We start from the raw sequence: 25,951 nt of genomic DNA on the forward strand, positions 1-25,951 counted from the left end.
GAAGAACTGAAGCACAAGTGTGGCCCATGCTCATGGGTCTACTCCAGGTGATTCCGGGAGTCCTGATTCCTGTACCCTCTGCCAGTGCTTAGTGAGCCTGTGAGACACAGCAGGCCTTAGGTCATACCTGCTGATCAGACTGGTCACCTCCTCCCAAGTGGACACACTGTCCCAGGATGGAACCTGAAGAGTGTGGGTCCTGACCTGATGACTGCTGCCTTTCCTGACAGTGCATCCCCACTTGTGTGGTTGCAGGCCCCTGAGCTACTGGAGCAGCAGAAGTACACAGTGACAGTGGACTACTGGAGCTTCGGCACCCTGGCCTTCGAGTGCATCACTGGCTTCCGGCCTTTCCTCCCCAACTGGCAGCCAGTGCAGTGGTGAGTGAGCCAGTGGAACCCTGGGGGCCGCCCAGGTGACAGACTGGCTCTGCCCATCCTAGTCGTCCTCCTGGTTCACTGTGTGCCCCAGGCTGTGCTGTCCCTAGGGAGAGGCCCAGTGGGACCCAAGTGTGATCAACATGTACCCAGGAAAATAGAGTGCTGTTCAGTGGAGTCTTTAGATAGCAGATCAGTGTCGTTTGCTCTGTGTTCAGTAACAAGTCCTTGTTACTACAGCGCCTAGACAGGACACACTGTGTGCTAATAAACAGCAGTGAAGGCTGTGTATACAGACAAGCCCGGACAGCCTTCTGTGTGGACACTTCCTGCTGGCCAATTTCACTATACTTGGAAAGTGGCTTAAAATGTGAACCTAAGAAATCATTAAGAAAACTGTTTAATTAAACAATCAAAGGATACAATTAAGGTTTTCAAAATCCACTCTGTTAACTTTTTCTCTTTTTGAGGTGGAGGTCTCACTAGTTTGGCCTCAGTGGCTTCAAACTCAGCTCTCCTACCCTCAGCTCTCTAAATAGCTGGAATTACCACCACACTGGCCTTTTACTTACTAATTATAAAAATAATGTATTATTTATAAATATAGGTTAATCATCACCACAAGAAATTGTAAGTGTAATACATATGTTAATTACTTTATCCATCTTACACGGTAAATATGTGCTAAGTATGGTGTTGTACACAACACATATATACAGCTTTTATCAGTAAAGGTACTTGGGGGGAGAAAAAAGTTGACTCTTAGTGACATGAATAATTTAAAAGCTAACTTTCCTCCAAATCAGTAATTTTCAGTCAAAACTATTCCTTAAGACTAATTTAAATGACTGCTATTGCTCAGATTTTTTTAAATCTTCCTTTTTTGGAGCAGTAGTAAGTTTGCAAGTTTTAGACTTCAAAGTATAAAAACTGCATAGTGAAAAGAACTCTCATCCCAGTTTCTCACCCCTATGGTCCTTTCCCTCTTCCTTGGTTGTTAGGATGTTATATACCCGTTCAGTCAGGTGGACATGTTTGTCCCTGTGGATCCTCCCCTTTGGACCTCAGTGGCAGTGTAGCATGAAGCTGTCTTCAGATGTCTTTAAAACATTTCACAGTGAGAATCTCCTTCAGAGCCTGTTTATAACACAACAAATCCTTTGTCTTGAACCTAAAAATGCTATACAGTTAATATTATTTTATGTTTTTGGAAAATACAAAAAAAGTAAGCAAGAATGATGTATAATAAGACAATCTGGAAACAATTGCTCTCAATATTTTGTGTGTCTCCAGACTTTCTAATGTATGTGTGTATGTTTTATATCCTTTTTTAAATTTTGTATACTCTGATATAACCTGCTTTTTAAACTAATATTGAATGTTTCTGTATTTTCTATATGTCTGTCTGTAATCCACTGGATGGCTGTACTTGTGCCCTGTGACTGGAAGCTAGAGTGGTTTACAACTCGGTGTCATAAAATTACACCAAGAATTACATCCTGGAGGGGACCCTTGCATCCCTGTAGTTATTTCTGTAGGACAAATTCATAGGAATGGAATTAACAGATGAAAGAATATGTGTCCTATGAATTAGAAAGCCCTGCACTTTTTGTTCAAATTTCCCAACTCTTGAGAATATATTTTTGAACATCAAAATATATTTGAACATCAGGCAGAGTAGAGAGAACACCAGATTTTGAATTTGAGTTCCCTTACTTACTGACTGCTTACTCACTGCTCTGGAGAGATAATCTGACCTTCATTTCCTCATGGCTAAGCAGCAGGCTGCATGGGTTTCACAGCAGTGACGAGAGCCATGTGCACAGTTCACCTGTGAGGCATTCTCCACATTTGCATCATCCTTGTTATCAGGAAGGCTACAAGCCAGTCATGTTTAAAATTTTTCCCCATCAAATTTTACTTCAGGTATATCAAGAAGTCCTTAAGTTGGGAAAATTAAAAAAGTTAGCTTATCCTTAGAAAAAATACTTACCTGTGTATGCTCAGAGGGAAGTGCATGTATGTATGTATGTGTATTATGCCTATTGCATATGACATGTATGCAAGGTCTTGGTTTGGAAGACCTGATTCTTCCCTCTGTCAAAACATGAGCACTCACAAAGATGAAATGGAAATTAGGGAGAGGGAAAAGCCAAGAGTGATACAGGACTCAGCAGTTCTGTCTGCAGACGCAGAATGTGTCCTTCAGAACATCCTCAGATCTTCCAACCTTTGTGGTTGCCTTGGTGAGTCTGACATGGCCTCTGCAGCCCAGCTCCAGTACCCACCATTCTTCAACTCTTAGAGAAACCTTGTCTCAGGTTCCATGTCGTCACTAAGACACAATACCCAGCAGCCACCACTGTAAGTAGGACAAGTTTATTTTGTAAGTTTGTTCAGTTTGTAGTAGTTTTAGCATAAGGCCTGGTAGTGGGGAGAGAGCTCATGGCAGGGCAGCAGGAAACAGAGAGAAAGATCAGGGAGGAGGGAGGGAGGTGGACCTCTCCAGGTCACACCCCCAGTGACCCATATTAGTGGACTGACCCACCTAAGTCACGTCCCCATGATCCAGTCAGGAGCTCATGAGGCTTTGGGGCCAGGCTGTTGATCATTATTCCAGAAGGTTGAGTGTCCATGGGGGGAGGGTATCCTGCATGTCCTGTAGAGTTGTGTGTCATGTTACAAATGGAAGGGGTCTTTGACCACTGAGTGCACATACTTAACATATGGCTCCTTTGCAGGCATTCAAAAGTCCGGCAGAAGAGTGAGGTGGACATCGTTGTTAGTGAAGACTTGAATGGAGCAGTGAAGTTCTCAAGCTCTTTACCTTACCCCAACAATCTAAACAGGTGAGGCCCAGTCATCTGACTCTTCTACATACTTGCCTTCTTTTTGCAGAAATGCAGAGCTGTGGTGACATCTGATAACTTTTAAGTAAGACTGAGAATTTGCCATAATCCATCTCAGAAGAAATCCTTTCATTTCATTTTGTGACGCCAGAGATGAGACCAGTCTTGGCTTTTTATTCTTTCTTTCTTTTTTTTATTGGTACCAGGGATCGAATTCACGACTGCCTGCTTGCAAGGCAGGTACTTATGCCGATGAGCTAAATCCCCAGCCCTAGTCTTGACTTTTTAAAGATAGGCGTTACACCTTATTTCTCTTCACACTGTTTGGCCTAAAAGTATATCCTGACAAGAAGTAAATCTCCAGTCTAGTCTTACAGCCAGAACATGGGCAGGTATTTATTTACTGGAGTTAGGTCACATTACAAAGGACATTTTTAAGGCAGTCGCACGTAACTGCGTTGCATAGGTAATGAGGACCAGGAGTGTTTGCAGAGGGGAGAGGTTTCATGTGCAATGACTGTCTATGCTGGAGCTTCTGGGAAAGTTCTGGAAAGATGAACATGAGCAGATGAAGAGGGTAGAGGAAGAAAACTCAAAGGGTCAAGGTGGGGCCAGCAGAGGCTTGCCGAGGAGGTAGCAAGTGGCTGTCACGGCCCCTGGGAAGGGTCTGATGCCTCCAGGAGGCACATGCAGAGCCAGGAGAGAGTTTGAGGCTCATGTGTGCTCCCACCAGATGCTCCTGGCAGGTGGGATTAACCCATTGGGCTGCATGAAAGCTTGCTCAGCAGGTCACCCTCCTTGAAGCAGAGGTCAGTGTCGTGGGAGACAGTTTTTCTATGCACTGGGTAGGAGGTGGTTTCAGGATGGCACACCTCAGTGCGACATTTCCTGTGCACTTTACTGTTACATTAGCTCACTGCCTGGGCCGCACAGTTCACAGGAGGCATCAGCTTCCGGACTGACAGGAGGGGCAGTCAGGTAGCATTCTCAATCCAGGAGCCACTGTATAACCAGACAGAACTGTGCTCACTCCCTGCTCCCTACTTTATGTTGTGCAGCCCTGTTCCTAACAAGCCATAGACTAGTGCTGTCAATGGCCCAAAAGTGGAGAGTGCTGGTCCAGTCTGTCACCCTGCCCCACCCACCCCAGCCCCCTAGCCCTGGCCACAGAGCTGGATGGAACCAAGGGCACCCACTGTGCATGCTGTGCTGTGCGGTGCTGTGTGTTGCTGCTAGCCAGTAGGGATCTCTCTGCTTGCCATCCCTTCCTGGCGAGAGCTATTTCAGTGGGAGGTTGGGGGAGGGGATAAGTACCAAATCGTTAGATTGGGTGGTAGATTTCAGTTCTTCCACTCAGACCTGTCCATTTTCATTTTTAATAATTGTTGTGGCTGCCCTCATGACAAGGCACACCCCAGGCTGCACTGTCAGATCCACCCTGCTGTGGCTCAGGCCTGGCAGAAGGCAGCACTCCTCACCCTGCTCCTGTTCTTAGTGTGCTGGCAGAGCAACTGGAGAAGTGGTTGCAGCTGATGCTTATGTGGCACCCACGGCAGAGGGGCACGGACCCCCAGTATGGGCCCAATGGCTGCTTCCGGGCACTGGATGACATCTTAAACCTAAAGGTGAGCATGTGGCCTATGGAGCTCCAAAAACAGTGGGACAAGAAGGAGATGCGCAGGGCAAGCCTGCTGTGCCCAGGCAGCTGAGTGGAAAATACAGGGTCCAGGGAAAGTCTGTCTCCACAGGGAAGGGGAGGGGACCACTGAATGAAGAATGCTGGTGGCTGCTCCACTGTAGTGGGCAGGCAGGAATCCTGAAGCCTGGAACGTCGGAGCCTGGCTGCCCACCTCCCTCCCTTGAGTTAGGCCTTTACTTTTAGGGCTGGGAAATGTGGGGAGTAGTGGAGAATCTTGACACAGAGATGGGCACCACTGTAAAGACTGTACTTCTCCTAATATCTGCATTGTGTTGCAGCTGGTTCATATCTTGAACATGGTCACAGGCACCATTCACACCTATCCAGTGACAGAAGACGAGAGTCTGCAGAGCTTGAAGGCCAGAATCCAGGAGGACACAGGGATCCCAGAGAATGACCAGGAGCTGCTACAGGAGGCAGGCCTGGCCTTGATCCCTGACAAGCCTGCCACTCAGTGTATTTCTGATGGCAAGGTGAGCACTGGCTACTTGCAGCTTCCGCACGGTTCTCTCTGACTTTGTCTCATAGGAAATGCACCACATAGTCTGATTGCTGCTTTACCTTATGAAGCAGTTAAGCCCCCACAGCACAGGTGCCTGCTTGTGCTGTATGGTGAGCTATGGAGTCCCCTGTGTACCCTACTAGCAGGCAGACATCACTTCACACTTGACTTATTCCTTCCAGACCATGGAGAGTGGCACTCATTTGCCTTTACTGCCAAATGATGCCTTGCTTTTGTGAGTCGATACAAGCCTTTTATGGTTATCCCTGTGTTGATTGCAGCAGTATAGACGTAAGTGCTTGTAAGTCAGCATAATGATGGCGTTAACATAGGAGAAACAGTTACTGCAGAGTGGGGTAGATAGTGAGCTTAGCTTCATAGGAAAGGCAGTCAAAATAAGGTAGGACATGAAGGTGTAGCTTCAGAAAATCGGCATGAAAGGGCAGCAGCAAGGAAGTGTGTGGAACTGGGAAGAAAGGCGTTGTGTGTGCTCTATCTCCGCTGGCCTGGGATGATACTCTAGGTGACAGCAGGAAGTGCTCTGAGGCTGCTTAGGATTAGTTGAAAAGGGACAGGTTGGAGCCACTGGATCTTACTCTGTCCTTATCTCTTTGCAGCCAAATGAGGGCCGCACTTTGGACATGGATCTTGTGTTCCTCTTTGACAACAGTAAAGTCACCTATGAAACTCAGATCTCCCCACGACCCCAACCTGAAAGTGTCAGTTGCATCCGTAAGAGCATCATTTCTTTTTTTTTTCCCACTATAATGCTCTTTCATTTGTCTTTTATTTTTTTTATTTTAAAGAGATTAAAACAAAACAGGACATAATAAAGCAGATCAGAACAAAACAATGTAAGCCACACAGTATTTCACTAGAAGACCACCCGTAATTAACAGTGACTACCATAATGTCTCTTTCTTTGAAATAGTTGAGCATAAAGAGAGCATCATTTCTTTACAAATGATCAGTGGTGGCACTTGGGTCAAGGGGGAAGAAGGGTATGAGCGGGAAAATCTGCATACCCAGTACTGGGGCCTGGGCCGAGCAGCCCAGGTGCCCAGGAGACACAGAGGTTCTCAGGTCACTCTCGGAGCAGAGAATGCTGCTTGCTTGTCTACTAGCCATTTGATAGATTTTTCAGGTTGCATTTGTATTCTGGTAATTAGTATATATACATGGTATTTTTAAAAAGTCTAAGAGTACATGAAAATGAGCACACAGTGAAAAAGCAGCCAGTCTCGACCTAGTCCCTTGGTTTGTGAGAACCTGTCCCAGGAAGATGCTGCTGAGAGGTTCTCAGGTGTCTTCCAGGGCCAGTCTCCTATACAGATGGTGATGTCATGCATCGTGCACTGCGCTCTATTCTTACCCTTTTTAATTAACAGTGTTTGCAGTGTTTCCACCATTGGCGCATATAGAACCATCTTGTTTTAATGGCCCTTAGTATCCCACTGGTTGAGTGTTCTGAGAACATTTGAATGCCTCTTCCACTTCTATGTCCCGACGCCCACACTTAGAATACACAGATCTTAGAGATCTCCAGCCTTCCTGTTTTTTTAACCATCTTCATTACTGCTGGCTGAGGTTGCACTTTTATAGAAATTAACATAACTTCAAATGTCATGGATATTGAGTTTCTATTGCAAGCGTATGTAGGGAGCCCAGGGTGGTGGTGTGCTCTTGTAATCTCAGCTGTCTTGGAGGCAGAGGCAGGAGGATCAATTGCAAGATCGAACCTAGCCTTAGGAAGATCCACCTTGAAACTGAAAATAAAAAAAGTGCTGGGGATACAGCTCAGTGCAAGGGCCCTGAGTCTAAACTTCAGTGCTGAGGAGTAGGAAAGGCTAACACCCATCAAGTTCTGTGATCGGATAGTAGTTAATGGTTTTTCAAGGGCCAGTGAGTGGGAAGGGAGGATGTGGCCTTTTGTAGGAGAGTTGACTACTGACAGTTGCTTGTCTCTGTGCGCAGTTCAGGAGCCCAAGAGGAATCTCCCTTTCTTCCAGCTGAGGAAAGTGTGGGGCCAGGTTTGGCACAGCGTCCAGACCCTGAAGGAGGACTGCAACCGGCTGCAGCAGGGACAGCGAGCTGCCATGTATTGTGCCCGGTGTTCTTGACTTAGTTCATTTAGAATTGCTTGGTGACTTTGCCCTTGGGAGGTGGCTGAGGCAGGGACAAGAGGTGACTATTTTGAGAGACAAAAAGGAGACCCTGGTTTGGACAAGCAGGAGGTGGTCAGGGCGGGCCATCTGGAGGGAGGCCCTTCTGCCCAGGGAGAGCCTGACGAGGTGAGTGTGGTTAGTACATGGCACAGGAGTGCAGCACTGAGGGTTGGGCGGACCAAGCCGAGGACAGAATTTGGACCTCAGAGCAGCTTGTTACCATTTGGGTTGGCCAAACTCCCCTGATTATTATGCAGGGAGCTTGTTTACTCTGTCCCCAGTTAAGACCAGTTTAGATTGTTGGCCTTCTCTGTAGTACTTTGCCTAATTCCAGCTTTGGCGCAGAACCTCATTTGTCACCGAAAGCCAGGAAGTTGTCTTAACGGTTATAAATGGCTGCTTTAGTATTAGTAATGATGGGTGTTATTACAGCGAGGCCCTCCTTTGACTTTTGATGGGATTCTGTTATTGTAGGATCCCAGAACTCTCCTGTTCCATTTCTTATGGTCTCTGCAGGATGAATCTCCTCCGGAATAACAGCTGCCTCTCCAAAATGAAGAATGCGATGGCCTCCATGTCTCAGCAGCTCAAGGCCAAGTTGGATTTCTTTAAAACCAGCATCCAGATCGACCTGGAGAAGTACAGTGAGCAGACGGAGTTTGGGATCAGTGAGTATTCCACAGGGAACTTAAACCCTTTCTTTTTGTCTTTTTAAGAATTTTTTTTTCTCTTACAGTGGGGTTGCTTATTTCTGTTTTAGTTTTCTGGGCATTTTTATTTGGTCTTTTCCCCCAATTTTTTTTTTCCAGCATCTGATAAACTGCTGCTGGCCTGGAAGGAGATGGAACAGAAAGTGGAGCTGTGTGGGCGGGTAGGAAACTCAAATTCAGTTTCTGTACTTATGGTGTAGATGAGGTTTTGTTCTGTTTAACTTTTGGGGGGGAGGAGAGGTAACTGAGAATTGAACTCAGACCCTCGTGCTTGCCAGGCAGACCATGTAGCTAAATCCTGGGCCTGGGCCCTCAGTTTCCGTTCTTGTCAAACACTGCATTGGTCTTCTGTGTCAGAATTCCAGTTTTCCTCACCATCCCCTTAGACTGTCATCAAACTCTCTGGAAACAAACTGAAAGTGCACAGGAGCCCCCCTGTGGCAAGACCTCAGCGCTGTACAGAGGGACAGAGAGGTTCCATGTTTAAGTAAGGAGCCAATGCCAGGTGCCCTTAAGGAAGAGTCTAGGGCTCTTGCTCCTGGGAAGAGCATTGGAGAATGATCAGTGCTCTCTCTTGTCAGAAGTGTTTGCTTAATTTCATTGGATGTGAAATCTGTAAGACAAAATTGAGGCAGAAAGTCTCAGGACATACAAATCATGTCCCCCTGAAGAGAGTGATTATAAAGCCAGAGGAAGTAAGCATGACTGACTCCATGAAGCACACAGAGAAACAAGGCCCTGGGCTCCCAGGCTTCCCCAGCGTCTTCCCCTGTGCCCTTGAAGGAGGTCTTCCCTGTATGTCCTGACATCTGTTTTGTTGATAGTCCTGGCAAATTCGTGTGTGCTCAGAGTGGATGTCCTGCAAGTGGTTCCTTAGCATAGAGGCAGCCATGCTTCTCTCAGACTTGGCTCTCTCACACACCACCTTTGAAATGAAGAGATCCAGGCCTCCTCATATGGGCTGGTATTAAGAGGGACAAATTCAGGGGGACAGAGTAGTATGCATCGGCCAACTCTCCTGTGCCAGATATTTAATCCCTTGAGTAGCCATATTAGAAGCCTATCTATGGAAGCAGAAAGTGCAACTCACAGGTTAGGGAGCTGCCCAAGAGTCCTACAGCCAGAAAGTGGTAGATGCTGGATCCAAACTCAGCTCTCTCTGATGCCAGAGTTCACATTCCTTCCGGCCAGTCAACTAAGAGTCCCCTTGGAGTTAGGACCTGAGGTCATGTGTCTCAGTGTGCTCTTCTTACATCAGTTGACATTAGCACAGCCTTTTCATTAGGAGAACGAAGTGAAGTGTCTGGTGGAGCGGATGATGGCCCTGCAGACTGATATTGTGGACTTGCAGAGGAGCCCAATGGGGCGAAAGCAGGGCGGCACACTGGATGACCTGTGAGTATGCCCAGTGGAGTTCTGAGTGTGTTGTGATGGTCTCAGGACACTGGCACTGTGCTCCCTTGCAGCCTGTCCCCTGTCTGCCTGTGTCCTAGAGGTAGCCACAGCAAATCATGTTAATCTGAGCCTTAGTTTTCAAAACTATTAAGTGGCAAAGAAACCCTGTTGATATCACAGAGTTGTAAGGATCCATTCAGATAATGCAGTTGAGAAGCAGTTTGTAATCTATAAAGGCTGTAAAACGCAAGTGACCTTTACCATCCTACCAGATGTGCCTGCTTGGTCCACCTACCCTAGTCCAGGTTTTGAGGCTCAAAGAACGGGAAGTGTTACAGGGAGGGAGGAGCCTGGCAACCTTAGGAGTTTGGACATGGATGCTGTTTATTTGAGCCCTTGTCAGGGATCTGGCTTTGGCACCCTGAAGGGATTTGGCACTGGGCAGACCCACACTGGCCGGAGGAAGTGACTTGCAGCCTCCAGTGTACATATAGTCTGGACTGGTTTATTGAGGTTTACTGAGGTGTCTGTCACTTTGAACTCAGCAGTGTTTCCTGATTCTTAGGATGATAAATCTGAACAGAGATTTAATTATTTGTTTTATATGTCCTTTAATTCTTTAGCTAATTCCTTAGCTTTTAATTCCCAAGTCAGTCTTCTTGGGGGATACTTGCAGTCTCCCTGTATTGGACCCAGGTTGTCAGGGTAGGTGTATGCTCCTGCTCAGGCCCCAGGAGGGCACTGGACTCACATAATGGAAGCCAAATAGAGGAGAAATTCAGGGTAGCATGAATGTTTCTTCCTTCCTAAGCCTTGGGGTATTTGAACTTTGATAATGAGGGTTGTCACTTGATTACTGTGGACATCACCAGAAAAACTAGTCCTCAGTCAAGAAGGACCTGTGATTAGTCTTGGTACCAGACCTTGCCACACTGCATGACAGGCTGAAAGAGGATGTACCGAGGCCAGGCAGTTGCCTGCTGACCAGAGGAGCCTTGTCCAGATCCATCTTGCCATGCAGCTGCAGCTGCCTGAGAGGTGGTTAATATAGGCAGGGGGCAGGTGTCACCAGACTGCAGGGCTCCTGCTCACAGAGAAGGGGCCAGGTGATGCACCTCAAATCTGAACTACTATACTCTTTAGTTCTTCAGATCTCAGGAGCAGAGGTCAGCACTCCTTGGTTTGTCCTCCTCTTTGATTAGTCTGCCAATGTAGAGTTCTGACACATCACACATTAAACAGGGTAGAGGGGCACTGTCCCACTGTACTCTTTCTGATCACTATACTCATGTGATGAGACATTTTTTGCCTAATTATTGTGGAAGACAAGGGTAAAATCTTGAGGTACAAGATTTGGTTTCACTGCTCAGTTTAAGCCTTTTATCTAGAAGTCAGTAATTGTGCTGGCAAGAAGTAGCAGTGTTAGTTGGGTATCCCAGCACTCAAGAGGCTGAGACAAAAGGATCACCCCAAGTTCAAGACTAGGCTAAGCTTCATAGTGAATTCATGGCCAGCCTGCACAACATAGCAATATAGTAAGATCCTGTCTCAAAAAACGAAAAGAAAGAATTAGCAGTGCTGTGTATGCATCTGTTTGACCTTGAATCAACACACAGCTGCTTATGTATTTCAGAGAGGAGCAAGCAAGAGAGCTCTACAGGAGATTAAGGGAAAAGCCAAGAGGTAGGTGGTCCGGGCACCTCAGCACCTTTCCGTTGCATTTCTGAGGCATTGGTTCTTACTGCCAACCTTCTGGAGCAACTGTGCCACTCTCTTTCCCAGACCAGAGAACAGATGGTGACAGTCAGGAAATGGTGCGGTTACTACTTCAGGCCATTCAAGGCTTTGAGAAGAAAGTGCGAGTGATTTACACACAGCTGAGGTACAAAGCCCTTTGCAGCTCCAGGGTAGGAGGTGGAATCACAGCTCAGCTCCAATCACTGCCTCAGCTGGCAGTGGCTCTTGCTCCAGTTGGAGTTGTAGCTATCAGTGAAACTGTTGCCAGTCCTCACTGGACCACTGGCTGCTCGGGAAGGCACTCTGCACAACCCAAGGCCCACGGGAGTGCATCCTGTTTGTTCTTTACAGTAAAACTGTGGTTTGTAAGCAGAAGGCCCTGGAGTTGCTGCCCAAGGTGGAAGAGGTGGTGAGTCTGATGAACGAGGATGAGAAGACAGTGGTCCAGCTCCAGGAGAAGCGACAAAAGGAGCTCTGGAACCTCCTGAAGATCGCCTGTGTGAGTGACAGTGTCTGTTGATACCAAGCCTCCCACTGAGGCAGCCACAGGGCACCTGAAGCCTTCCGAAGCATCTGCTCGGACCACTCCCTGGGACGGGGTGTGGAGTAAGGATGATGTCAGAGGCTGTGCCTTTATTATTCTCATAGCAGCTGAAATCAGTGCAACCAGATGGCAGCAAACCACAGAGATGATTTTCTCAGAGATTTTAAGACTAGAGTCTGGACTCCAGGTGTCAGCAGGATGGTGCCCCTCTGTGGCTCTGGAGGAGAATTCACCGTGACCTCTCTGGCTTCTGGGGCACCAGGCATTCCATAACTTCTGGCTGCACTACTCCGATCTGTCTCTTTCTGTGACTTTCATGTCTCCCTGAGGACACTGTCACCAGACTTGAATCGCAGTTGTATAGTCCAGGATGATCTTCTCTTAGGATTCTGCCTCCAGTTACCTCTACAAAGACCCTTTTCCTAATTAAGGCAAACGACAGGTCAGGGCAAAGATGTGACCATGTTTTAGGGCTGACACTCCTTCACCTGCCATGCACCTGCCTCAGTGCACCTGTGACCAAGCTGATGGCTCGCAAGAGGAGATGGAAAGCCAGACAGCCAGAGGAAGGGGACATGCAGGGTACAGGAGAAGCTGGAGCTTCTGAGGAATGGCCCTTTTGGGCTGCAGAGAGGTGGCAGAGAGGGAAGAGAGTAGTCAGTCGACAGCACTTTAAGGGTAGAGGGAAGGAAGGAGGGCAGAGGGCTGCTTGTTCTGGGAGGCCTGGAGGCTGGAGCACCTCTGTGGGCCAAGCAGGACATTGAGAGTATTGGAGAGGGCACAGTTGGTATCTTCAGTTATGACCAGGAACATGGAAGGGCTGAATGGCATTTCCTCCTATAAGAAAGAAAACAGGAACCACCACCAGACGAAGAAATTGAGAGAAGTGGAGGTACACACAGAGGAGGCCATTCCTGGGGCTCTGCCTGTCTCAAGGAGTCGTGATCTGGCGGGGGCACAGCCAGCCGTCCAGAGCAGGGAATGCTCTAAAGCTGTGTCCCAGTGAGCAGTGGAGGCAGCTTCTTCCTCAGTGGGGAGGGAAGAAGGAAAGTTTCTGAAGGGTGAGTAGGAGTTAGGGGGTGGGATGGCTGCCTGGAAAGATGCCCAGGACAATGGCATTACTTTGTTAAAGGCCTTGCCAAAACTGATGTCTTCTGGGTGGTTGGAGTGATCACTGAGGATGAAATTGGAGGGCTTAAGCTGGCTTGTGGAAGCACCATGTGCAGAAACTGGACAGCGTTCCCGTTCAGATCAAAGGAGCTGATGGGACACAGATCCCATTTTTGTTTTAGAGGTGTCACTTTATGTTGGATAAGTTGGGTTGAGTGAGGGCCACATAGTGGGGGTCTGGAGCTGGGTAGCTCCTGGGTGCATGGAAATTTGGGGAATAGCTGACGCCAACTGTGTGGGAACGGCTTGCCACCTTGCAGCCTCACAAGCCTAGTGCAAAGGAGATATGGACAGTTGGGTCTCTCAGGTGCTGAACAGCAGGTAAGGCATAACAGATGGATGAGGAGCAGGGTGGAGTTGGCCCTAGAAAGGCCGGTTTAGGTGGAGTGGTGGAGGTGAAGCCAGGGAGGGTCCCTAGCTCAAGGGCCACAGGCTGGATATACTAAGAGCAAGAAGCAGGGACAGGAGTCTTTGAGGTATGTGGACAGCAGCTGACCAGAGGCTCAGCGAGGGCAGAGCCTGAAGTGCTGATAAGTTGGCAGTGGGTCACATGCGTGGGGTGCAAGTATGAGGAGGTGTGTGTGACCGTAGCACCCCAGGGCTAGAGAATTTTCAGTTTTCCCTTTGCTGTCATGGTTTCCTGACCTTTCGTGTAGCTCTACCTTCTGCTTGGGAAAGGCTAGCAATATCTGCCTTCTCTTTCTGTGTAAGAGTTCACTGAGGAGTCACATGAAGGAAGTAAAGCCTGGAGGTGCAGGTACCCACATCTCAGCATTAAGACACAGACACACTCCAAGGCTGAATGGGCAGGCCCAGCTGTGATCACCGACAAATGCAGGCTGGGAGTTTTGAGGAACAGCTAGTGTCTTGCAGCAGAAATACTGTAGTGTGAGTGTAAAATGTGTTCCATCATTGGCCTTCAGAATGTTGTTGGCTATCTTTCTGGTTTTGCCCTTCAGAGCAAGGTCCGTGGCCCTGTCAGTGGAAGCCCAGATAGCATGAACATGTCTCGGCTCAGCCACTCTGGTCAGCTGCTGTCCCAGCCTTCCACTGCCTCTGACAGTAGCCCTGAGCCAGCCAAGAAAAGGTAAGTCACCGCTAGCAGTGCACATCCCAGGGAATGTGAGGAGCCCCTGAGGATGGCACTGATAAACATGTGTCTAATTAATTTGTGTGTGCTCCTCTTTGTTATAGATAGGATATTGCTTCTCGGCCTTGTGAGTAAGATCAAGTGTAGTGTGCGCTGGGGTGGAAGCATTGTGAAGCTACATCCCCCCAAACAGAGCTTGAGGCTGTATATCAGCGCCCCCATGTCCCTTGTAACTAACTAACTAAATGGTTTATTTGTCCAGGTGTTGGGTTACTAATTGCTTAGTGAGGATATTGAAAGTCTGTTGCTCATACTCTATCAGGCTTCCTCTGTGTTTCAAAACTAGAGACCCTTCAGAATGAGTCCTCTTCGTCAGCCTGAGTCCTCTGGCCTCCTCTGCCTGCCTGTATTTACCACGCTACTGTTTTTCTTCCCAGTGTGTCTCATCATCTGTTCATCCTGCCCTTGCTCGCTGTTGCCTGGGCCACTGCAGCAGAGCAGTGAACAGAACATTCTGGCCTCTTCCTGGCAGGGCTTTCTGCCTGCCACTTCCTGTCCGTTCTGCCACCAAGCCCTCAGTCCTCCCAAAATGCCATTCTGACCTAGTTCAGTGACTCCTGATGACTTTCCACTCCAAGTATGAACTTTTCCATGCACTTGTCATTGCCTCAGTGTGGCTCTTTTGTAGTACCCAGGCCTCACACCTGTCTGGTTGCCCTATAGGGCTGGTAGCAAGCCTCTAACCTAATAGCAAGTAAGGCTGAGAAAAACACGCTGTGGAGACCTTGGGCGTAGCTCCATGGTACAGCACTTGTCTAGCATGTGTGAGGCCCTAGGTTCTATTCCTAGTACTGCAAAAAAAAAAAAGAAGAAGAAGAAGAAGCATTCCAGGTTCCTTCCTGCACACAGTGCCACATTTTGCAGAGTGAAATGTGTTAAAGGGTACTGACTTCCTGTCCTGCGTGTTATCCTCCAGTGTTATTCTCAACCAGAAAAGTCCCCCTGGGAGCACAGGGGTTATGGTGGTCTCTGTGTCACAGAGCTGTGGTCGGAAAAGGAAGGATGGTTTGTTAGATTGTCTTTGTTCCATGGTGACCCATTCATGATAGAAGACATGCATTTCTTATTGCAGAGAAGAGAGAGCAGATTGGACTAAATAAGTTTCCAGGATTTTGCATCTCAAGTCAGAAGGAAAAATACATAAACCTAGTGAACTGCTTTGTCCATTGCTTTTTCCTTTCTCTTTTGAAAATTGGAAAGCAGGTGACTTGGGTAAAAGCTTTAGATTTTTTGGAAGTTAGTCTGTTATTTAGTAAGTAAAACAGGGCTCTTTTGCTTTTTTATTCTTGGAGATCTATGTACTTTTCTTATTTTGAACAGTAATGCTCATGACTGGATTTTGGCTTCTCAGAAGTACTTAATCAGGTAAATGATGTCACCATTTGGTGATGTACTGTTTTAAGACATTCAGGGCCAAAATAATAGCTGCCTTATTTTTAAAATAATGTCAAAAATTCTATTACGTATTTTGAAGCAATAGGAATAGCTGCAGTGCATGCAGATGACCTCTCACAGCCTGACTGCTTGGTTGTCACCCACAGTGAGGAGCTTGTGGCCGAAGCGCACTCCCTGTGCTCCCAGCTGGAGAGCACCATGCAGGACACCATGAAGGAGAAGGACCAGAGCCTCATGGTAACTCCCTCAGGAGCCCCAGCCCTACCTGGCCCTTCTTCTGCAGAAAAACAGGGGAAGCCAGTATTAACCTCAGTGTCATATAGCCTCGGTATATACTTAAGACCTCCTGGTAAATTATGTATAGTAATTATGACTATTATTGCATGCTACAGACACATTATATATGTTATCCTACTTAATTTACCTTTGTGAAGTTTGAATCCTGATGAGGAGGCATCATTACTTCCATTATGCTTACCTGCACCACAGATCCTGCTGCCCTAGGTGTGCACCAGGTGCTCTGCTGGGCTGCAGTGAGACAGGACCTGGCATGGCTCTGCAGCGCGAGGCATGGAGCGCAGCCGTGTCATTGTCTGAGTGAAAAGATACTGATGAGAGGACTCTAAATGGTTCCCTTGGCCTTGAATGGACTCATCACCTTCTCCATGTGGGCACTCTGTCTCTAGCTGCTCATTCCTTCCTCCTATATAGCAATCATTTCATTGCTTACACTCCGCCCGAGAAAAAAGGAAGTCTTCTGAACCCATTTCCTCTGTAGAAACTATTTGTAAAATCCTCTGTATGACTGGAAATCAATGGCTGAGTTCAGCCTCACTCCCACCAATCTTTAGTGGACCTGTATGTGAGGGCTGTATACTACAGGCAGGACTAACGTTACCTTTCCACTTTGCACAGTCACAAGATTTTAGTCCAAAGGAAGCTCCACTCCCAAGTTGTGCTGCAGTATAGGACCTGTGCTGACAAAAGGGTTAACTGTACTTCCCCGCTGTGCTGTTTACCCCAGAAAAGAAAAGCTGAGCTGAGGTTTACAGTAACTGCTGAACATTAACTTGCCTGTACTTTCAGACTCTGGACTGGAGCTGGTTACACACAGAGGACGAGGAACAGATTGCCCTGGAGCAGGCCTTGTGAGCGAGGCTTCCACACCAGGTCCGTGGCTCTCCCACGGTGGCTGCTGTTGCAGCAACGTCCCAGCACTCTAGCAGCTGGATGGAGGTCTGTCATCCTTGCAGCTGCAACGTTCGCCATGGCCCAGAGCGTGACATCTCTGCAGGCAATGCTGGTGCCCTGCGTGCACACTGGAAGTCTGCTGTGGCCCCGTGTGATCAGGGAAACAGAGCCCCACAGCTGCCTTCTCTGCTGTGAATAAAGACCTCCGATGTGGTTTGCCACAGAGACTGCCAGACAGAAGTCTGCCTTGAATGTTTCGGGACAGCTGAGATGACAGCTGGTGCCAGCTTGTCCTCACCTGTCCTCTCCTTAACTCTAGAGAGGCCTTCACCTGTCGCCTCACTCGTCTTTTAGCCATCTGGATTCAGCTTCTGTTCAACAGATGTTTTAATCATAGGCCTGACCTGGCCACATCCTTTCTTCCACTCTTTACTTAACTACTGCTAAAGTTTTATTTTTATCTACTACGTTGGTGGTCATCCCCTTCGGCAGGGTTGTACAGTGATGCCAAGCTTGCTGCTGTCTGCGTCCATTCGCCAGACTGACTCACTGGAGCCAGCCATTTGCCTGGGCGTCACTGCCACACAGAAGGGAAGAAGCAAAGTGCCTGTCAGCCACCAGCCTGCTGCCACTGCCCACCTCTGCCTAGGCAAACACCTCTATGCGCGCCTGCGGTGGGACAGGTGTTTCTGCCTTTCATGTCATCCAGAAGTTTTATTAAATTGGCTGTTTTTACAAGTAGTTTCTATATTTTTTTAAGAGGACTCAAGTGTTACTTACACAGGATGCTGCAGTCCACTTTTATAACTGTGGTTAGGGCTTCTGAACTTACAGTTCATCAAAATGAGACATTCTGTAAAATTCAACAGTACCTGAATCAGTCACAATGCAGTCACATTACTTCCTCCATACTTCACAAAACTTTTTAAAATATATGGACAGAGTAAGAAAGCAAAACTAGTGGACGTAATCACAGATAGGTAACATATGCTTAGAGAAGAAAGTTGGAAAGTGGCTTCCATGGAGATAGCATGAAGCAGTCCCTGGTGAAGTAAGTTTAGAAAATGCCGCCTACATCCATGCTTGGAGAATCATACTGGTAACCTGTCTGAAAAGGCTTATAATAAAATGGCTTAATTTATGTAAGTCTACTGTTTTCCTGTATCATTTGACCACAGAACTCTGCTACCCCTTTATAAATGTCCAAAGGATCTAGAGTCTGAAAAAGCGTGGTTTGGAATTCTTGGTAAAAGGCATGTAGGGAATAAGAGTATAAAACAGATGGGGCAGATTAGGGAGGTAGTGAATGCTGGCTAAGTAGAGGCTGTGGACAAGCTTTGTAGGTATCTGGGAGTCCCTCAAGAATTTCTAGCAAGATGGGGCTGGGGATTTAGCTCAGCGGCATAAGCGCCTGCCTTGTAAGCAGGCAGTCGTGAGCTCGATCCCTGGTACCGATAAAAAGGAAAAAGACAAAAACAAAAAAAAAGAATTTCTAGCAAGAAAATGACATAACCAAAGCCATAGTTCAACTAGCTTGTTGTTGGACCATTCTAATTAAAAAGTGGAAACCCAGGAGTTAGGACTTCTTGTGCTTCTAAACAGAGTAAATGTGCTTTAAAGTCTTCGGACACTGTGTGTAAGCAAATGCAGTAAAGGACTGTGAAAGGCAAGGATGAGGTGACTAGCTGGAGGCCTTGAGCTCTGAGCGTGTTGTGGGAAGTGAGTTCCTAGAACAGTTTTGTTTGTCGTAGCCCAGGTCAGGTGCTGGAGGAGCTGTTGAATGGGCACAGATACAAACACCCAAGGAAGCCTGAGCCGCCTGGCTGTGTGTTTCCCAGGCTACCTCAACAAGAATTCCAGGCTTAAAAGACAAGAGAAGTTTATTCTCACAGCTCCAAAGGCACATACCTATAATGTCAGCATCAGGCTGAGGCAGTACAGTTGTGAGTGTTGCATAGTGAGACCTTAGCTCAAGAAAAAAAAAATGTATGACTTTTGAGCTGGAACCCTCAGCAAAGCATTTATTGAACAAAATATTATTCAATACTTTTATGGAAATATTTCATTAATATATTACAGAAATTTTGAGATTTCATAAAATAAAAAAACTAAAAAAAAGTGGTGCTCCCAACCAGGGGATTTTAGTTGATAGTAGTCTTCTATAAGCAATTCTGATGAGCTAAGTGCTGCTATCATTACCTTAATTTTACCTTGGGAGATTTAATAAGGGTCAGTGAACTGACCTCTGGGAAGGGCCCTTCCTTGGTACCTTCCACTGCAGTGGGAATGAGGCAGACGTCAGATCATCCCAGCACTAACTGCCTCTCGTTTACTGTCACGAAGGCTCCTGTAGCCATGCTGTGCTGTGCACAGGTGACTGGGAATATTCAAATATTTAGGAGTTTTCAGAATGCTTTATGATGGGGAGTTTGGCAACTATATAAAAATAGGCAAAAATATGAAGCACGATATTCCGCTTCCCTGGACTTAGCAGATATCATATGTGTACCTCCTCATCTATTTATTAGATCTCAGATATCACACAACCCATATTTCAGTATGTATCTCTAAAAGCACAGTGTGCACACAGGCTGGGGACAGACCCCCGGACCATGTGCCTGTCAAGCAGGTCTTCTGCCACTCCCCAGTCCTCCACTGCTTTTTGTTTTTAGCATAACTACAGTGCCACTCCCATGCTTTTTAAATCATGGTCCAGTCAGGAATATAAAACCACCCTTTTATATTAAACTGTTAAACCACTTCCTTTAGTAAAGAAAACAATATAAAAAATCACTTAACTACAACAGAGAATCGGCTTCTTGTAGCAGCTGCTGCCTTGGAGGCTGAGGCAGAGGACTCAATGGAAAAACATCTGAAAGAGCTGCTGCTCTCAGCCATAATCCAGCTGGACCCAGCTGGCGAGTACATGGCTTTGAGATGCCACAGGAACCGCAGGTGCCAGGCCCACAGAGAGAAGGACCTGGTGGCTGTCGGAAACTACCCATGGGGGAAGTGCAGTGTGGGAAGCTACCCTTCTTACTGGCCCAGGAACCTTCCTGCTGGCTGCAGCACATTCCAGCAGATGGCCCCAGATACCCAAAGGGGATCTGTTCCCTTCTGGTTATCCTCTGAAAATGCTTTCTTGTGGCAGGGGAAGAACGTAGTAGTAGCCAAAGCAAGACAAGGGTGGATTTGGATTTGAACAACAGCACATCCTTTGACCATGCAGTTTGCAGATGCACCCTAGACTGACTATTTCCGTCCAGCAACATGCAGCCGCCTTTCATAGAAATAAGTGGATTTTCCTTCTTACTCCAGAATGAAATACATAGACCCAGCAGTCACTGAACCTGTTGGTAGCTACATTAATCACCAAATTAAATTACACCAAATTGTAAAGTTTATTCCAGCAATTTGTATATAAAACAATATCAGGAAAGGAGGAGAAGAGAGTGGATAATGTAAGGTTCAAATGGGACTTGACTCCCCCAGACCCCAGCCTGCCTACCTGGCAGAGGTGCTTTTCTCTGCAGGGCACTTGGCTCAGCCCTGGAGCTGTCAGTGGCAAGCCCAGAATGTCTTAAAGGAGATAAGGCACGACAAAGAATTTTGCAGGTCCCAGGACATCTGGAGACACCTGAGCAAATACACTGGACACTTCAAGAACTTTGCCCACTTCCTGCCAATGTCCCTTGCCTTCTGTAAGTCCCTGTAAAAGGAACCCACTTCTCTTTGTTCCCTACAGATGATCTTTTTGCCTTCTGCCTGCTTGCACCCAGGCACAATGAATTCTAGCCATGTTGCCTTTACACAAACCTGGTGGTCTCTGCTGGTGCCCCATCATTCACCCCTTATGTTATAGGTAACACACACAAATAGCCAGTTACATATGACAAGCAAATAGAAATGTGAAAAGCTACTTACTGCAGTTCCTCTTTTTGTAATTATTACTGATGTCTTCCATGAAGCGGTTATTGATAGCTATTGATTTCTTTCCTTTGTCCTCAGCCAGTAACTTCAACTTTTTGGAATTCCTTATCCCATGCAGTAATACAAATTGTCATTCCTAAAAGGACCTGAGTCCATGGTCATCCAGCTTTTAATTTTTGCTCTTACTTTCCATTATTCTCCACTGTGGCACATGAGTGTATGCACATATGACCCACATAATCCCCTGGGGTCCAGACAAAGTCCTCACTGTGTCACTGCTCCAGTGGTGATAATCCAGTTCCCCTTGGCAACCAAGATCAATCATCCCAATCAATAAACTTTTTTTTTTTTTTTTTGCCTGTTAACCCCATTGCCTCATGGAGTCCCAAATGGCATCTTACCTCCCAAGTCAGTGGAACCTCACTGTAGTCTTGGTTGAAGTATCTTGCCCACCCTTGAGCACTAGCAGCTCTAGGCCAGCACAGATTGCTAGCGTGAGAAACAAAAAATTTCCAGGTGAGTTTTTGTACGTGCAGAGGGATAAGCCGTTACCATTTTCAGCCTTTGTTTGAGCCTCAGGCCCATGCATTCTGACCCTTGTGGGAGGTGTGGCCTTTGCTTCATATAATGATATTAGTACACACACTTCACCTTTTAACACATAGTATGCTACATGGGGAGCTATAACTGTCTTCATTAAGCCATCCCAGTTTCAGATACTCCAGCGGCTGCTGAATGATAGGACATGTGGAAAGTCTAGTTAACCCCCTGAGCTGAGTCTTCCTTTGCTGAGAAATGAGATCCTTGATGAGGAGCAGTCATATGGGGAGGACAGTCCTGTAGGTCCACAGATGTGCTAGCGGAGTAGCAAGGGAAGACAAATCCATATTCAGATTATGTATCTAATCCAACAAAGTGTGACAGTGAGGGTGAAGCTGCTCCTCCCAGATAGGAGAGGTCCCATATAATCAGCCCACCATCAGATTGCTTCTGGGAGAATTGTGTGCTATACTTGGGGGACTCAGTGCTAGTCTCTGTTGGCAGGTAAACAGTAGCATGAGCAAGATCAGTTTTGTAAGGGGAAGTTCCCATTGGTGAACCCCTACATAGGCTCTGTCCCTGTTCCCGTACCACTTTGTTCATGACCTGGTGAGCAAAAGCTGGGCTGGCTGGAGAAAAAGACTGACAAAACCACTCACCAATGGGCAGTTACAGAAGATGTAAACACCAATCTGTGTCTGTTTTGCAACATCTACCCGCATATCTTTCTGCTTCACTGTCACCAGTCTTTCGATCCTGTTCCTTCCAATCCTGTCATTATCCAGCCAAAACATTAGTTAGAGCCCATGAATCAGATTTGATCCACATTTCTGGCCACATCTTATTTCAGACACAGTGGGAAAAATAGGTACTATTTACCTCCTAGGAAGATTTTCTTTACCTCTGTCCTTAAGAGCTCAAGTGGGCTGTTGGTGCTACAGCTGTCTACTGTCACTGTGTTGTGAAGAGTCATCAATAAACTAAGCTACAGCCTTTTCTTCTCAGGCGACAGTCATAGAGATATTCAGAAAACATAAGCACAGACTAAGGCGGGAAGTGATTTGACATAGTCACTGTGATGGGCTGAGCCACACGCTCATGAAACGCACTTGAACCTTTTTCTCCTAGGCAATTACCCTCAATACCGAAAAGAGTTAGTTTTCTGACTTAAGTCACCAGAGATAAGTTTTGCCTGTTTGAACTTCATGTAGATGTAACCTATAGTACATCTTGTAGTGTGCTCTTGTGTTTACCTTCCTTCACTGTTGCAGATGTGCGATTCACCTGTTTCATGTATGTATTTAGGTTTTTTAAAACTTTTAAATAGTTCAAAGATTTTAATCTTCTGGATATTATGCATTTAAAAAATTCCTAAATTTTGATAGCTTTTTTTCGTGCTGACTTAGGTAATTTTGTCAATATATTTTGCTTTCTACAATTTCTTTTTTACTGGTTGTTGCTGGTAGGTAAAAATAAGTTAATACTTGTAATGCAATCATATAGTTGGAAACTTAGTAAACTTTTTATTTTAATAGTGCCTCTTGATTTTGTGTCATCTGTATGTTACTTTCCACTGTAAATACTTATGATTTTGTCTCTTTTAATCTCTTTGCCCTTTATTTCTTTTTCTTGTCATACTATATTGGCTAGGATCTATTTGCACAGTGGTGATGATAGTGGACATCCCTGCGCTCTTCTGAAACCAAAATCTCTTGCCAGAAAAAGTGTTTACTGTGGGTTTCTAGAATATAGTCAGTATCAGGTTAAGGATATTTTTTAAGATTCTGATTTTCTGAATCCCTTTAAAGTCATAAATTGGTTTGAACTTTATCAGTTATTTGATTGTACTGTTTTTAAATTCAGTTATGTAACTATTTTTGCATTTATTTTTATATCTGAAAAGAAGCTGCAATTTTCCATTGGTACTCAAAGCAGAAAGTATATTTTATAAATTTGAAGGAAAATGCTGTTTTTTTCCAATTTTGAAGCTCATCATCATAACTATTGTGTTTATGCTGAGGCTCACACACTTATAATTCTAATGCTAAACTTCAAATGTTTATATCTACCCACTGCAACATATCCAAACACCTCAGAGACTACTTTTATTATCCACCCCTTCCTCAAATCTGTTGAATCTCTGCTTTTTATTTTAGATAATGAAATTGCCACCTAGTAAGTCCTATAAGCCATATATTAGTGATCGCATTAGCTTTGTTATTGAATAAATACCCAAAAGAATTATCTTACAAAAGAAAAGTGTTATTTTTGTCCACACTTTTGGAAGCTCTGGTCTGTGATCACTGCTCCCATTGCTTTGGCAAGGCAGCATATCCCGTGGTGAAGCAAAACCATATATTTTGTGGCTAGGGGAACACAGAAGAAGAAACTGGGGATCCCAAATCCCGTTGGGGAACACAGCTCCCAGAAGGCCTCGCAGTCAAAAGTTCCATACTGCTTACCTGGGCATCTAGCGGGCCTTTGGGACACATGTGAGATCCAAAACACAGCTCTGATCATGCTAACATCTGTCATCATCCATGCTGCTTTCATCCAAGGCCCACCTTTTTTTCACCTACTAGTTAAACCTTTTCCCTTTCTTATACTCTCTTGCCTTAGTTTTTTAAGTAATCTCCTTGTTTTTAGAATACTTACTAATACCTCCCATCTTAACAGACACATATTCTGTAGTGCTACTAGAGTGATTTTACTATACGAAAATTGAAATATCACCATGCTGCATGAAATGATCTAGACACTCAAGTCTGGACTCCACGATCTACCTGCAGAGACCTTCACCTTGGCCTCTAAGCTTATGTCTACCAGCTTCTACACGGTGCCCATTTCCTCTATACTCACCAGGCTGTTTCTTCTTTTTACCTAGTACACTTGTCATGGATGGTTCTTCCTGTTTTTTCAGCTTATTCCATGATACCCACCTGATCTCTCTCTGCTTTCCTCAACCAGATTTCTTCTTTCTCTAAAAATGCTGTTATGGCACAACCTAAGCAGCCCATGGTCCCTTGGATGAAGGACCATGAATGTATGAGAAAATAAAGAGACAAAGCTGGGGTCAGGTGGAGCCTTTACTCTCCAGATGGGAGGAAAGCTACCGACCTCTTACTGCAAGGGAACTTACTTATGCATTTTAGCAACTTAATGTCACATGACACCCTGTTGTCCTAGCAGCTCACTGTTAGGATCATCTTTGGGCTGGGTGTTCTCTGGGCTAAAGCAGCTTCTTCCTGTAGCTGGGCGCTCTTTATTCTTGGGACAGCCATGCCCTAGCCTTGCACAAGTGATCAATTTCCAGCTGCAATGGCTCCCAATACCTTAAGGACCAGGGATATAGCTCAGCAGCACAGCGCCGGCCTTGCAAGCATGATGTCATGAATTCAATCCCTGCTACCAAAAAAAACAAAGATACCTTTACTCCCAAAGTGATTAATTCTGCCTCAGAGCTTTAAATACCACACAAATACTGCACTCCAGAATATCCAACTGCCTTGTCAATATTATCAGCTAATTGTACTGCAATAGGGATTTCACATTCCCAAAGCCCACTTCTGATTTTGGCTCCCAGACTTCTTGTAGTCTTCCCATCTACATAAATGGCAGTCACATTCTTCTAGTGACTCAAATAACCAGGAAGCCCCTCTGAGTTTCTCACCATCCCCTGCCAATTGTGAGCCCTGCTGACTCAGCATTCAAAATATATCCAGATCTGATTCCTTCTCACTGTCTCCTTGGATGTCCTGGGCCTGAGCCATCGCCATATCCTGCCTGGATTATTGCAGTTGCCTGCTAGCTGGTCTCCTCCCCTGCCTCAGCCAGAATATTATTTTGAGAACTATGTCAGATTGTCACTTCTTTGCTCGAAACCTTCCAAGGATTACACTTCAGTCGGACTAAAATCCAAAGTTCTAAGGACAGCCTACTAGAAGGTCCTCCACAACCCAGGCCCCACCACCACGTCTCTTTCTCCCACTGCCACCCCCTCTCTGACCTCATACTGTGCCACTCTTGCCCTTGCTAACTGTGTATTTTGCACACTATTTTACTTCCTCAAGTCAAAGCAGCTCATTCTAAGTTACTCTCATTGGTATAACCATTGGTTAGAACGGTGAGAGCATTCATCCCAGTTTGTGTAGAGTTTTTTCTTGGCCTTGGGGCTGTCCTTGTTGCTTCTTCTGCCTGCACTAGGTTCCCTGGACTCCTTGCTACTCCTTTCCTCCTCAGGCACTTCTCTGCTCATGGTAGTTGTGTCACAAAGGCCTTTACTAACCACCCTCTCAGACCTAGAACCCATTCTATTCAGGGACTGCCCTCACAACTTATTTTGACTCATTTTGTTTGTGTTTGTGATGCTGGAGATTTGACTCGTGGCCCTCACACATGCTCCACAACTGAGCACGCCCCCGGTACTTGAGTTGTTTTAATGCTATTTTATCACCAACTGACATCTTCAGATCTCCACAAGAGATCTGGTTTATTGGTTGCTGTCTATATAGCACCCAGAGCAGTGTTTGTTATGTATTGGGAGTCCAGCCAAGAGTCCTGAATGTCTATCTTAAGAATATGGCAAGAAAAATAAAAA

The 25,951-nt window shown here is 46.0% G+C and overlaps 1 protein-coding gene across 5 annotated transcripts in view; it reads left to right on the top strand.

Annotated features, from left to right (window-relative positions):
• Ikbkb (inhibitor of nuclear factor kappa B kinase subunit beta) overlaps window positions 1–18,030 on the top strand; it is a 44,372-nt gene extending 26,342 nt beyond the window's left edge. For 3 of the 5 annotated variants that reach the window (XM_063239916.1, XM_063239914.1, XM_063239918.1), the window contains 16 exons: window positions 256–380; window positions 3,119–3,226; window positions 4,722–4,851; window positions 5,204–5,398; window positions 6,045–6,159; window positions 7,402–7,525; window positions 8,109–8,260; window positions 8,402–8,463; window positions 9,588–9,697; window positions 11,331–11,380; window positions 11,480–11,579; window positions 11,786–11,933; window positions 14,108–14,235; window positions 15,619–15,663; window positions 15,840–15,930; window positions 16,780–18,030. In XM_063239916.1, the coding sequence (XP_063095986.1) occupies window positions 256–380; window positions 3,119–3,226; window positions 4,722–4,851; window positions 5,204–5,398; window positions 6,045–6,159; window positions 7,402–7,525; window positions 8,109–8,260; window positions 8,402–8,463; window positions 9,588–9,697; window positions 11,331–11,380; window positions 11,480–11,579; window positions 11,786–11,933; window positions 14,108–14,235; window positions 15,619–15,663; window positions 15,840–15,930; window positions 16,780–16,845 (1,749 nt within the window). In that variant the 3' untranslated portion in view covers window positions 16,846–18,030. Of the gene's footprint in view, window positions 1–255; window positions 381–3,118; window positions 3,227–4,721; window positions 4,852–5,203; window positions 5,399–6,044; window positions 6,160–7,401; window positions 7,526–8,108; window positions 8,261–8,401; window positions 8,464–9,587; window positions 9,698–11,330; window positions 11,381–11,479; window positions 11,580–11,785; window positions 11,934–14,107; window positions 14,236–15,618; window positions 15,664–15,772; window positions 15,931–16,779 lie in introns of those variants that run through there. The other 2 variants (XM_063239917.1, XM_063239915.1) reach the window with 2 other exon arrangements.
• The last annotated feature ends 7,921 nt before the right edge of the window (window positions 18,031–25,951 follow it).

The sequence above is a fragment of the Cavia porcellus genome, unplaced genomic scaffold (assembly GCF_034190915.1).
Source record: "Cavia porcellus strain 051 isolate PalLab524CR breed Dunkin Hartley unplaced genomic scaffold, mCavPor4.1 scaffold_29, whole genome shotgun sequence".
NCBI classification, from domain to species: domain Eukaryota; kingdom Metazoa; phylum Chordata; class Mammalia; order Rodentia; family Caviidae; genus Cavia; species Cavia porcellus.